General features: G+C 44.3%; 2 protein-coding genes across 2 annotated transcripts; one reads left to right on the top strand and one right to left on the bottom strand.

The window, feature by feature from the left end:
- Positions 1-411: 411 nt before the first annotated feature.
- On the bottom strand, positions 412-3,067 carry LOC104453638 (G-type lectin S-receptor-like serine/threonine-protein kinase At1g34300). Its single transcript, XM_010068250.3, has one exon. It carries the CDS (start codon positions 2,999-3,001, stop codon positions 623-625), a length of 2,379 nt encoding a protein of 792 aa, XP_010066552.2. The 5' UTR covers positions 3,002-3,067; the 3' UTR covers positions 412-622.
- Positions 3,068-11,950: 8,883 nt separating this feature from the next.
- Positions 11,951-13,258, top strand: LOC104455621 (putative clathrin assembly protein At2g25430). Its single transcript, XM_010070384.3, has one exon. It carries the CDS (start codon positions 11,951-11,953, stop codon positions 13,250-13,252), a length of 1,302 nt encoding a protein of 433 aa, XP_010068686.2. The 3' UTR covers positions 13,253-13,258.
- The last annotated feature ends 1,029 nt before the right edge of the window (positions 13,259-14,287 follow it).

Here is a 14,287-nt window from a genome sequence, read left to right as displayed (position 1 = left end):
GATTCTAAGGCTGCACATTTTTTTTTTTCAGAAATAGTTATTTTCTATTTTTATTTCAGGGAACAATTCTTGAGTAAAATAAGGTGTTTGATAATTATATAAAATTTATACTCTATAATTAAAAAAAAAAAAGAAATGCGTTTGGTACGAAACAGTTTCCTTTACGAAATTTTGTGACTCGTTCATTTAATTTTGTGACGATGAGTTGTCATGGAAAAATATTTCCTTTTTATTAACTTATAAAAGTAATTACGAAAATGCAACCAATTTCTAAAACTTATCATAAAAGTATAATCAAATATTTTCACTAACACTAACTCCATCCAACTCGATAAAAAAAAAAGGGCCTTAATTACACTAGTTTCATAAGTTTTAAAATTCGATTCCACATTTTGGAATTCAATCACACAATTATAACAAGTTATAGAACTTGATTATATATTTTAAAAGTTTTATAACGCAATTACACTTTCATAACAAATTTTAGAATCAAATACATTTATTTCAAAATTTTATTTACTTTTATATGGATGCAAATGACACTATAGGCTCTAGAGCACCTCAACACGAACCGACTAGGCCATCTACTGATTCACTGTATACGCTTGTTTTCCACCAAACCCTACTCATCTCCTAAGTAGAAAATGGTGGGCTTCCGGGGCTCCATGATCTCCACCGTCCCTTCCAACATCTTGGCCACCTTCCCCATCGACGGCCTCAGCTCCGGCCGGTCCTGGAGGCACCACATCGCCGTCTTCACCATCCGGTCCACGAGCTTGAAGTGGATCTTGTCGTCGTAGGCGTGCTTGATCTGGCGGTCCAGTATGTCCTCCACCTTCATCTCCTTGAACGCCTTGTCGAACGCCCACCCGGGGAAGTACCAGTCCTCGCTCTCAATCCGCGACCCTTGCATCTCGAAGTTGCGGACCCCGCTCACGATCTCGAGCAGCACCATCCCGAAGCTGTACACGTCGGCCTTCGGGGTGATCTGGTCCGTCTTGACCCACTCGGGGGCCATGTATCCCCGGGTCCCGCGGATCCGGGACATGCTTACCATGTCCTCCTTCTTCCGGAGCTTGGCCAGGCCGAAGTCCGATATCTTGGGACAGAAGTCGTCCCCTAGGAGGATGTTCTCCGGCTTGATGTCGCAGTGGAGCACCCATTCGAGGCACTCCTCGTGCAGGTACGCGATGGCCCGGGCCACCCCGAGGGCAATCCGGTACCGCACGCCCCAGTCGAGCATCGGCTTCTGATCGGTCGCGGCGGCGGCCTCGCCCGTCTCACTTTGGTCCGTGGCGCGGCTCGACCGGAACAGGAACTTGTCGAGCGATCCGTTCGGGACGTACTCGTACACCAGGATCCTCTGCCCCTTCTCGGCGCAGAACCCCCACAGCCTCACCAGGTTGAGGTGGTGCATCCGGGCGATGATGGTGACCTCCGCCCAGAACTCGGCGTCGCCGCCGGCCACGTTCTTGAGGCACTTGACGGCGACGACCCTCTTGTCGCTCAGCTCGCCCTTGTACACATCGCCGAACCCGCCCCGCCCTATCGGATCCAAGAACCCTTTGGTCGCCGCCTTGATCTCGGCCAGCGTGAATCTCTTCGGCCCGCCGGCGGGGAGCAGCTCGAGCCCCAGGGTCTGCGCCATGTTCCTATACTTTATGTACTTCTTCAGGAAGGCCCAGAAGAAGGCCATCCCGGAGATCAGCTCCGCCGCGAACAGCGTGCAGATGATCGCGATGTTCCTCGTCGTCGTGCTCGACTCGTCCGGCGGGAACGGGAGCGTCACGTTGACCGGGCACGTCGTCTCGAGCACCGAGGTAAGCCCCGTGAAGTTGGTCGTGTCGGTCTCCGACTGGTCCACCATCAGGAACATCGCGTTCGCCGTCGCCCCCGGCGACCAGTAACCGTACAGGAGCCGTTCCAGCTGCAGGACGCAGAAGCCAGTCCCGTCGTAATTGAACATGAAGCCCTCGCAAGTCTGGTCCGCCAGGCACTTGGCCCGGCAATCGGAGAAGTTCGCCACCTGCAGGTTCGTCTGGTTCAGCCCGCCGGTGAAGTTGACGAAATCGAGGCGGAGGAACTTGGCTTTCTGCCGGCTCGCCACCGGGACCTTCCGCTCGCACTTGTAGTTCCCGTCGGCGGACGAGCGGAACCCCGGCGGGCAAACGCAGTAGGTGCCCTCGGCGCCGTCGCCCATGCAGATCGAGTTGCGGCCACAGAGGCCATGGATCTTGCAGAGCTCCGGCATCGCCTGCCACACCATCGTCCACTCGCCCTGGGAGTAGCTCAACAGCCGCAGATTGCCGTCGTCGCCGAGCGTGAGCCGTCGCAGGACGGAGTGGTCGCCGAAGTCGGCGGAGAGGATGGACTGGCCGTTCTCTTGGCTGATCTTCCCCGAATCATCCAGATTCAGGAATTTATTCTTATCCGGAGACGTCCAGTAAATCTCGGTGCCGTTGAACGTCAAAGTCTCCGAATCGAACGAGAATCGACCGTTCTTGGAGACCAGCGTGGTTTCGTTCATGTTCTGACTCGGCAGGAAAGTGTCCCCGGGGGAGATTCCGGGGGAGCTGAAGCTCTCCCAGGCGCCGAACATCAGGTTGCCGTTGTCGCCCAGCGAGAGCGCCGCGGCGGCCGTCGCGTTCCTCGCCCAGCGGACGGCGCCGGAGGAGTTGAGGAAGAGCTGCCCGCCGGGGGTGACGACGAGGGAGGCGGAGGCGTCGACGGTGGAGTTCGGGTTGGCTGACCAGACGACGGTCACGGGGGAGATCCCGTAGTACCAGACGGAGAAGGTGTACTGGGCCGACGAGGCGTTGGGGTGGAGGGGCTGGAAGCCGGCGGCGAAGGTGGCGTTGGGCGAGAGGAGGATCTGGCCCTGGCCGGGCAGCCACGGGGGGTCGGAGGACGAGAAGGAGGAGATGTTGGCGGCCTGAGCAAGGGCCGACTGCGGCGGAGGGATGGCGAGGAGGAGAGGGAGGAGGAGAAGAGAGAGAGACATGGTTGAGAGAGAGAGAGAGAGAGACACGGCGGGCGTGGAATGCGAGGAGGGAGAGGGAGGCGAAGGTATAACAATGGCGGCTTTCATGGGGGAGAGAGAGAGAGAGAGAGGGAGAGATAAGGGGGACGACTTTTCAGCGGCGACTGTGCGGACGGATAGCAGACTTCAGAGAGTCTCAGTCGATTTCTTTGACTGTGGATTGGATCCTCTCGTGGGGACTGGGGGTTCGTTCGTTACCGCGCCGGGGTTTGACAAAGTCAGCGTTGGAAAAATATCTCCCGACAGCCCACTTCGAAGTCGAACGGGGATTAGGAAACGACGAGAGACGTGAATTGAAACTCGTAAAACTTACGGCCAAAGTAAAATTGAATTTTAAGAGTCATAAATAGTGTAATTAATTTTGAAAATTTGTCAAACTAATATAATCAAATTCTTTCATTAATTCTAGCTATTTAGACTAATAGAAAATAGCGACGTGACTTTTCCTTTTAATATTTTCCTCCTCCTACATGATTGATGATGTAGTTAAAATATGGAGCACAACTAAGACAGCATCGTTTTAAATTAAATTCGAATTTCTTAATCAAAATCTTAATTAAATAAAATAAAAGTGTTATTAAAAGAATAAACAAAAGGGCAAGGACAATGGCAACGGCATGTCGCTCTCATCACTTTTGCCCCCATTGCTAGAAAGGGCCGAGGGGGGTTGCTATGGCATCAGCCAAGGCAAGTGACTCTCACAAAGCATAGGCAAGAGCCCGCCGACACTTGCCTAAATCTTGCGCCCTTGCCAAGGGTCGCCACAATTGGGTGAGGGTTGGCTACCCTCATTTAGATTTGGGTGGAGGGCCGTGACCCTCACTTGCGGACTGTGAGAGTCACCGACTTTAGTCAAGGATCAAGCAACCTTCGTTGACCCTTTCCCGCGATGGGAACGGCAGCGATAAGATCCTGCCCCCTTGCCTTTGGCTTCTTCTTTTTCTTCCCTGTTTTTGTGTATTATCAATACTTTTTCTTAATTAATGTTTGGGTTAAATAAATTAGAATTTTATCCATCATAGCCATGTAGGGAGTTGGAAAAAAAAAAATATTATGTCAGTATTTTCCATTCATCTAAATAAGGCAACACCTTTTTGACCGGCTTCGAACGATGCCGTCGCATTAAAATATCCTGACAAAGACATAAAATAACGTAGGAATACATCTCTATCTATTAACAAGACACGATTTTTGATAAAACGGGAAGTGGGTTTCGTCCTGCACGTGATGCGAAAAGGGGACCGTGCGAGGTAGGGGTGAGTGGTTGGTCCGCCACCCCTAACCCTGTGACCAACCCGTACGGTGTTGGCCCTCAATTTTAGGGTGACCGGACCGACCCTATGAGCGCAGGACCAAGGACCAGGACCGACCCACATGGGTTCGGTCGGTTGGCATCAACCTGGGGACCGACCGATAATTTTTTTCGTCTTATTTTTATATTCCCTAAAAATCAAACCTACAAATTCAAATTACACATCTATTGACAATGCGGCATTGTGCAACTAAAATATAAATACTAATACATATTTAGCAAATTTAAGATGACACAATAATAAAAATTTCGTACCTGCTAACCGCTTATCAAGATATGGAACAAGATGGAAAGTTCTTGTAATCATCTATCTTTAATATTCATAACAACATATGCAAAAGTGTTTTCCTGCATTTGATCATGTAGAGTCCACTCAACAAAAAAATGAGCTTCATACCACTTGACTAGCAAATCCATGTAGAAGCTAGTACTACTTTACTCTTCAAAAACTTCTACCATTTGACACAAATTGAAAAGCAAAGTGCAGTTGAAATTCATTAGTAAAATACAATTAAACCATAAAAAGTTCAAAATACTTAATATAAACCATGAATATATAACTTTACATCTTGTTAATTCACTTGAACTTCTAAACACCTGAAAACAAAACAAACAACACATAATTAATACTCAACAAAAGTTTTAAATTGAAACTACTATTAGTGCTATTGATAGAACATCTCAATATAATATAATATAACAGACATTTTACTTAGGTTTGAATATATAAAAGAATTATAAATAATATAATATAATATAATATACGGGGTTGGTCAGGGGTTGGACCGACCCAAAACTCTTAGGACCAGGGACCAACCCGCACGGTGTTGGTCCGGAATTCAGGACCAGGGACCAGACCAATCCCTTGGGAACCGAACCGGGACCAAGGCGGGGTTGGGCGGTTCGGGAGGTCGGTCCGGGTCAACCCTAGACCACTGCTCACCCCTAGTGCGAGGGCATCGGGCCGAAACGTCCTCGAGGGCGTCGAATGTCTTCGCGCGTGGGAAAGAGGTCAGATAGAAAAAGGTCATTTGTCGCAACTTGTCGAATAAGTTCATTTTGTCCAACGATTGCCCGCTAACAAATGACGAAACTATTGCAAAAGTATGCTAATGATGTAATAGAGGAATTAAAGTAGACCATGAAACCCATTTTTTTGGATACCGTGTCATTTGGATTGGGGTTGCACGTGGATTGTTGAATCATTAGAGGCGGGGTAAATGTGGATTTGAAAAATCAGAGTTCTATTGTATCGGGTCTTAATGGATTTCCATGGAACCATTGACATCTTTAAATTAATTCACTTGAGGTGTTGTCCACTTTGGTCCGTCTCATACCAAGCCTCACGATTTTATATTCTCCAGAGGTCCCCATTCTGATAGTGCTCTAATTTGGGTTTATTTAACTTTGTAATTCCAAAGAAAAGCTTACCGTCAAAAGCTACATTAGTGAGTTAATTCCAATTGTCACATATATATTCTAGAATCGCTCTTACGCACAATTCAGATCATTCTTGCTCCATCCGGCATCCTAGAAACATGTTGAGAGCTGCTCTTTGTCTAGGCCTTCTTTGACTCCGGCGATCAATCTTTGTCCTCATTGAACTGGGTCAATTACAAAACCCATTTTTGGCCCGTGTGAATAATCAAGTTGAATAGGCTTGGGTCGGTCACACGACTTTTCTATGCATGAACCGAACCACGCCCTCGTGGAGCTCGGCCCTCGCGCGCAATTGCAATAGTCATCATAATGTTGCGGTCGCCCGCCTCGACCTCGACCGTCGCCTCCCTCTTCCCCTGCACTTAAGGTTGGATCAGAGCTCATCTCCATCTCCCTAGGTTCAATCCTGCACTGCCTCCGCAACCTAGATTCGAGGCCACTAAGGTGCTTGACCAAGAATGGGGACTCAATTCATGGTTGCCGAAGCCCCAAATAGGATTTAGTCGAGCAATATCATTCGGTCGTATTGGAGAAAACTCTTAGATTTTGAATTTGACAAAACTGTTCGGTAAATTATATTGAGAATGTTAATTGTCTTGAAGAATGTTGATTTAAGTATACGTTCAAGAATTAGAAATGCCGCATACAGTATTTAGACAGATCGAAGTCAAACCCACTCAAACTTATTCTCAAGTTGTTAATCTAATCTTAAATGAAGGGGAAAAAGTTTTTTATTCTCATCTTGACATGCTCAGGATGTAACCAGCTCAACATGTGAACGAAACAAGTACTAAACCTAATGCTCATCCAGAAGGAAATAGGTCCAAAACGAGATCATTATGAATTCTATAATATGGCTAGTAATCTGGTTTAGATCTCACGCTAATATGGAATATTGATTCAATCAAATTGATTGACAAATCAATCTTGAAAATAAGCTTATTCTAAACAAAGGAACTCTTCTTATGGAAATCAAGACTCTGGTTGTTTGAGTGACCAAAAAATCAAATGGGGATGCATTGTCTGTCACTCAACGACAACAAAATCATCTTTATACAATTCTATCCATCAATCAAAATGGAAGATGATCCTCTAAATTCTGTTCAACAGCTAGTTTGGAAGGGGAAGCGTATATAAAGAGACCAAGATGTCGACAAGCAAGCAAGAGACAAGGGGTAGAACTTTTGTGATAGTAAGAGAAATACGGAAAGAGTAACTTACTAAAACAGTGTAATCTATTACTAGGTGTTTATACTTAAAATTATAATATCTTATTGATCATGTAGTGGAATATGGTCAGTATGCTGTCAGTATGAGAGGATGGACGTATATTTGACCTAAACCAAACCACTACAAATTATGTGTACAATTTTCTTTATACCCGAATTTCTTATTGTCATTTGTTATAGTCCATTGCACACTTGCTAGTGTCTCGAAAGTCTGTTTTATTGCATAACAAATTTTGAACCCTCTTCCAAAATCTGATATTTATTCAGACTTTATTCTTGACTGATTATATTCCGTATTATCTTGTCAAGATTCTATAGAATCATCTATTCATCCCCTCAAGGTGATTTGTGCTAGTTGCATCAAGCCATATGCAGATATCATTTGATGGAGCATCACGAATGTTTATTATTGCAAAGTGTCCTGTAATATCCAGCAATTTTGTAGGATCGACAAAATGAGATTCCATAACTTGGTGTAGTTCAATGAGTTTTTTTTTTTTTTTTGGGAATGCATTGCTGTTAATTTGATGCCCTCGAATTGGGATTAAAGTTTTCTTCTTCTTTTTTTTTGAGAGAGAGAGAGAGAGAGACGAACGAAGGGAATAAAAGAAGTTTAAAAATTTATAGATTCTCGACAAGATGCGAGGACACAATTCATAAATAAGGAACTTATCATTAACGAATTCGACTCTGACCAGCGCAATAACAAGACTTGCTCTAGATTAAGACTATTATATTTGGACTCACTCGGAATAATATTGTTATAAAAAACAAAGTGAACGAACATGAATGGTTGGCCCTACAAAGGGAGAGAGCCACTTTCGTTCCTTCATATTAAAGTGGCAAAGCGTATGATATGTGGGAGAATGACATCGTAGCGAAACTATTTAATTTGATAAAATCCCTTTCTCTATTAAACATGACAGTTGTCCAAAAATTCATAAACCATAGGCTAACTTAATTATTAACTTTTCAGTTTGGCCAATTCAGTTTTAAAACTTTTGATGATTTTTTAATTAAGTCATTGCAATCAACTATGACTTAAAATCGTTGATGTGGACATCTCTCATCCTATATGGTATAGTCAACCTCAATATTAAATTTTTTGACATTTTTTAATAAATTTTTCATTCTTATATTTTCTTTTTCTTTTTTTCATTGAATGTCCACAGGGGGGTCATTGGGGTGTGAACAATGGCCGGCCACCTTGCTGGCCACAAGTGGGACCTTGTATGCTCTCGTTGGCCCATAGTTGAAACAAATAAAAGAAAAAAATTAAAAAATATATTTACGACAATGAAAGAAAAAAGATTGAATTAGTCCCCTTACAATAAATGGAAGACTTTTAGATATTTTTCTCGCTATTAAACATATACGACTAGTTAAGTGGATTTGTCCTGTTCACGGCACAAAAGGGACTTTTTAGGCATGGGACCAAAACGTGCACGAGGGTGTGGAATTCCTTCCGACGTATGAAAGAGGTTGGAAAACAAGGCCACAAAAAATGCGACCTGTCAAGTTCATGGTCTCGTGGCCCACAAGAAAATAAATAGAAAATTTAGGGACTTTGTTGCAAAAAGATTATAATGGAGAGTTCTTTAAATATATACAAATTAGAGTGGATTTATCCCATCTTTTGTAATTATTGATCACACCACTCGATGGATTTATGGTCCACGAAGATACGATGGATAACCAATCGGACATCAACGTCATGTTTGGGTCCTTATGTGATTCATAAGGACCCATTCAAAGGGGCGAAGAGTCTATAGAAATTGCCTAACATGTGGTGCTATAATCTCACCCCATTCAGACTTCATCCTATTGAAAGATAACCGTGGCATCTCACTCTCCTTAGTGGGCATGTGTCTAGATTTAATATCATACTTGGTATCACCCTACCATGGTTATCTTCGAAAAATGACATCAACTTCTAACTAGTTTGTGCACGCATTTGGACATTATTCACATGATATTCCGTTTATCACTATATTCCCGACACCGCATTCTTTACCCCATTGTATTAATCATCGATAAAAAACTATTTAATGCACTAAATTCAGAAGGAGTTATTAGGAGAGATAAGAGAGGATAAGAAAAGCTTTTAAAAGAAATTATTAGGCGTTGAGATCAAGGGATCTGGAGGCATTAAAGTCCCAAATTTCCTAACCTTCCCTAATCTTCTCAAGTCGCTTCAAACTTGAAGGGAACTGAAGGGACCGTGGGAAATGCAGAAAATTTCTCTCAATACTCCATGCATGCCCACTAGTGTAAAATAAAATGACTTGTCATACAACATTTGTTCTCTTTTAAAAGGTAAAACACACTTTTTCTTACTGATTTTCATTTTTTTTTTTCATGTACTTCTTCTATTAACTTGCCATGTTATAATCTTATGCTATCAGTCTTGGATAATGCATCTCTAATACCTTCATCCAAATGTTTAAAGCATTTTACCGGAGGCTCCTTCTCCTTTTCATTTGTTTGATTTTTTAAAGTACTTTGCTCTATAATTTGTTGAATCGTAAACTTGACTATCTTTAAAAAAAATTGTTCTCGTTAGGTGTTACCAAACGAGCGTTGTGGAGATATTAACCTCTCTTCACACATAACGAGACCTTAAGGCTGCAATTCTTTGGTTTTGCTTATAACCCAATACCTTCACACATGTGTACTTAGGCGTCCAATCAGCCTTTTTTTTAAAAAAAAATTATTGCTTGTGACTCCTTAAAAGAGCAGAGGGCGAATATTTGCCCGATGAGGATAGAGAGCAATCACTGGAAAATTTCTAGAATGATGAAGAAGGGGAAACGAGTCACTATACATTGAATCAGGAAAAGTGTTTATTTGTTATAATTGAAACTAATTCATAATGGGAACCTTTTAGTATAATGAATGGGTTTAGTATTGAAATTCCAATATTAAGCTTTCTCGAGTAAGTATTATGATAGGTGATTTCCTAAAAAAATGTTCAGCAATATATTATCGTACAAAACTATAAGGCTTTATATGAAACAAGTTAAACCAAGCAAGTTCGGCTCATATGTCACATTGTGATGTTAGAGCACGATCCACTCTAGCAGGATTGCATTGGTACACCAAATGAAACTAGTGGTTGTTTAACAAGGACTTCACTAGAAGTGGTTAAAATGTACCTGTTTTGTTCCGACTTTTGTTTAAAACGTGTCAAATTCGTGCAAGACTTTCACCGTGTATATCAAGCAATGTCATTGTGTTGTTACTTTTACGGTGTTTATCCTTGAAAAGGAGCTCCTTATTAGGCGTGTAGCCCATGTTGACTCTTCGTCTTCAACCAATAAAATCGAACGAGTGACGGTCGTATCCGTTTTTCTTACTAATCAACAGGTTTTGGCCCTGGTTGGTCATACTTTGAAACCTTGTGCGAAATGAATTCAAGCTTAAATTGCCAAATGAAGTGAGAATTCTTCATCTCCCTCTAAAAATTGTGTAAAAGCCTTATTTTTTCCATACGCAATAGGAAGTCTAAGGGCATGCATGTTTTCACTTCTTTTTTCTGTTTAAGAATAGATTTTTGTTTTTTTGTTCCGGGAACAAAAAAAACAGAAACGCGTTTGTTTGCGTTTTTGTTCAAAATCTGTATTTTTGTTCTTGAAACAAAAAAAGAACGGAAATGAGAAAAAAAAAAACACTTTCGAAGAAACACTTCTTTCTCTTCTTCTTCTTTTTCTTTGGCTGGTCGCCGGCCTCGGCCATGGCCGGTGGATCGGCCGTCGAGGGCCGGCGACGCCGTCGAGGGTCGGCAACCTCGCCGGAGCGTCGCCGACCCCCGGCGAGCTTGAGCTCGCCCAAATCTAGGCAAGGCCAAGCCTCGCCGGGGCCGGCGACGCTCGGCCTCGTCGGATTTGGGCGAGGCCAAGCTCGCCACCAAGGCGAGGTCGAGCCTCACCCGGGGGGCTAGCAAAGCTCGACCTCGCCGGATCCGGGCGAGGCTAAGCTCGCTCGCGTCGGCGAGGCTCGGCCTCACCTCGCCATGGTGGGCGAGCCCGAGCTCACCCGGCCAAGGCGAGCCCAAGCCTCACCCGGCCAAGGTGAGGCCGAGCTTCGCCCAACCACGGTGAGGCTTGGCCCCGGTTCGGCCGGTCGCCTGGAGGCCGGGCGACCGGCCAAAAGAAGAAAAAAAAAAAAAAAAAAGGAAAAATAAAAAAAATATTAAAAAATTAAAAGAAACAAAAAAAGAATATAAACTTACCAAACGTATTTCTATTCATTTTTTATTTCCGAACAAGTTTATCAAACACGTCTTTCTGGTCAAAAATTATTCTCCGGAACAGAAATAGTCTAGAACAATTTTTGAATAGAAACGTTACTAAACACGCCCTAAGAATAAAAGTACAGAGCGAGAGGGTTCTTGAACGAGAAAGTGCGACTGCTGATGAAGACTTCTAGAATGATAATGTAGAGACAAACAAAATCACACACTGAACAAAGAGAGAGTATTGCCAAGTTAACCATGTGAAACCCAAATTAGATGCTCAGCATGATGTTGCGCTTTAGCAATGAGACTTCTTTGGGCTAGATCACAGTCAGAATGTGTGAATTCCTGAGAACCGATACTCTGAAGGACAAACACCTCGAGGCTCTTATAAGATGGGTTAAAACGGACAACATATTGAGTGAATTGGGCCGGAATATCGTGCTAAAATGATGTGAAACTCTCCTCTTACATGGCATCTAAGGTCTTGGCCCTTTCCGTTTTGTCCTTGCTTTTCATTGATCCGAACAAAGAAATTAGAATCTTGCAAACAAACAATCATCCGTCGTAATCCACCAAGGTTATTGTCCATCGCCAACTCATTTCGTTGTTTCTTAGGTCTCCCCTAAGCCTTATTTCATCCACCTAAGTTAACAATCTCTCCCTCTCTAGTAAGCACACACGACTGGCACAAAATGCACAGGCGATTCCAACGTTTCTTCACATCCCTAAAGGAGCATGGCTGCGTCAGCTACGCCAAGATCGCCACGGCCAGCGGGTTCTGCGATGTCGACCTCCTGCTCATCAAGGCGACCGCCCCCGACGACCTCCCGCTCCCCGAACGATACGTGCACGAGCTCCTCAAGATCTTCTCCATCTCCCCTTGCTCGTTCCGCTCGTTCTCCCTCAGCTTCACCCGCCGGTTCCGCAGCACGCACTGCTGGCGCGTCGCCCTCAAGTGCTTGCTCCTCGTCCACCGTCTCCTCCGGTCACTCCCCGAAGATAGCCCCTTACGGTCCGAACTGCTGTGGACCCGCTCAGCCCGATTGCTCTCGCTGAACCCGTGCCACTTTCGGGACGCCTCCTCCTCGGCCTCCGAGGACTACACCAGCTTCATCAGGGCCTACGCCGGGCTTCTTGACGAAGCTCTCAATATCTTCTCCATTGAAACTATACTCAGTGAAGACGGCGAATTTCCCGAAAATCTGTCCGATAGGATGAGGGAAGTGGGGAAGTTGCTCGAGATTCTGCCGCAGCTACAGAGCCTCATCGACCGTGTCATGGACTGCAGGCCGATTGGATCCGCAGCGAGGAGCTTCATCATCAAATCGGCAATGAAACACATAATTCGCGACAGCTTCATCTGCTACACCACGTTTAGGAGAGACATTGTGGTGCTGCTGGAGAACCTCTTTCACATGCCACACAGGAACTGCATCTCCGCTTTTGGCATCTACAAGAAAGCGGCTCTCCAAGCCCAACAGCTTAGCGAATTCTACGATTGGTGCAAGGCGCGGGACCTGTGCGGACCGTACGAAAATCCGTTCATCGACCGAATCCCGCATATTCAGATCCAAGCGCTCGAAAGTTTCCTCGACGGGATGTGGCAATTGACGGATCAGTCGCCCTCGTCGTCCTCATCGACCGCATCACCCTCTTCATCCATAGCACGGTCGAGGTCGTCATTGACCGAAGACGATGGCGAGTTCATGCCGAGGGGGGACGTCAACCTCGTCAGCATGCAGTGGGAGAAATTCGAGGACAATGCCTTGGTGGTGAGATCCAAGGAAGATGAAAGAGAGCCATTGATCAAGCTTGAAGATGGTGAGAAGGCCATCGGCTGGGATTGGGAGGCCCTTCTGGAGGCCTCCATCAATCTATCTCCAATGAATCAGCAGCAGACCTTTGAAGAAGCAAGAGAGGATCAAAGTGGGAAAGAGAAGGAGTGGCAATTGCAGATACACAACAACCCAGGAAGCCACAATCCTTTTTATTGAAGTAATTGCAAGGGGAATTCAGTTTGCTGCTGAAATGCGGTTTTCATTATATAGTGTTAGAAATTGGGGGTTTTAAAGACGTAATACACTTCATGACTTCGTTCTTTTCCATACGATTTATTGTGTCGATTTAGAAACTACATACCAAGATCCATTTATCATAGCGAGCTACCAAAGATAGAGAGTCTCTCTAATCAATGTGACCGTCGGAGTGTGACAATGACGGTTGCTTAAGCCTCCAATATTTCCTAATACTATAAGAGTTTTTCTTATGTGAGTTATATTAATTGATATTGCCATTTACCATTTTACGGAATTGGTCTAAGATGAGATATAATGTTTTTTAATTAGTCTAATATGGAGTTGACTAGTGTGGGCTGAGTTGAGTTCGGCTTGTAATAAAAAGGCATGACAAGAAACTCTATGAATAGTATTCAAGTTTATCCTCTAATCCTAATACAGACAATCATCCTCACAAAGGAGCTTTTACTAAGTGTTAGGGGTGAAAGGTTGTCTTATTGAGTCAGTCATATAGAAGGTAATAGAAGAGAAGTTTTTGAGTTTTAGATCGTCACCATTACATATCAAGAACAATAGTCCAAATCAAGTGCATAAATCTCTTTACTTGATTACATATGTGTTTTTGGTTTTAGTCATGGAGAGCTTAGGTTGCGCTTTTGCGTCTAACATGTGATATCAAAGTAGCCATAGCGTAAAACTTGGACATATAGATTTTGCCATTTTTCGTGAATTTTTGTGCAGCAAAAATAAATTTTGATCACATAAATGGAACGAGCTCGTCAAGGCGAGCAAAACCATGGTCGGCGTGTCGCTGCATGACCACATGGGTGGTGACGTGCATCAAGCATGTGCCCTTACGTGCGGGTGTTACCTGTGCTTTGCACACACGATGCTAATGTCATCATGATGTCAGTGACTGGAGGCATGGGTTCGACTTGACTCATTGACCCCTAACATGACCTGATGACTTAACTCAATTGACTGTTGATCAACCCATTGACTCGCTTGACCTGG

Source organism: Eucalyptus grandis, chromosome 7 (assembly GCF_016545825.1).
Source record: "Eucalyptus grandis isolate ANBG69807.140 chromosome 7, ASM1654582v1, whole genome shotgun sequence".
NCBI classification, from domain to species: domain Eukaryota; kingdom Viridiplantae; phylum Streptophyta; class Magnoliopsida; order Myrtales; family Myrtaceae; genus Eucalyptus; species Eucalyptus grandis.
This window is presented reverse-complemented; position numbering and strand designations above follow the sequence as displayed.

Coding starts and splice junctions, on each gene's coding strand:
- LOC104453638 (XM_010068250.3), bottom strand. CDS start 3,001: ATGTCTCTCTCTCTTCTCCTCCTCCCTCTCCTCCTCGCCATCCCTCCG.
- LOC104455621 (XM_010070384.3), top strand. CDS start 11,951: ATGCACAGGCGATTCCAACGTTTCTTCACATCCCTAAAGGAGCATGGC.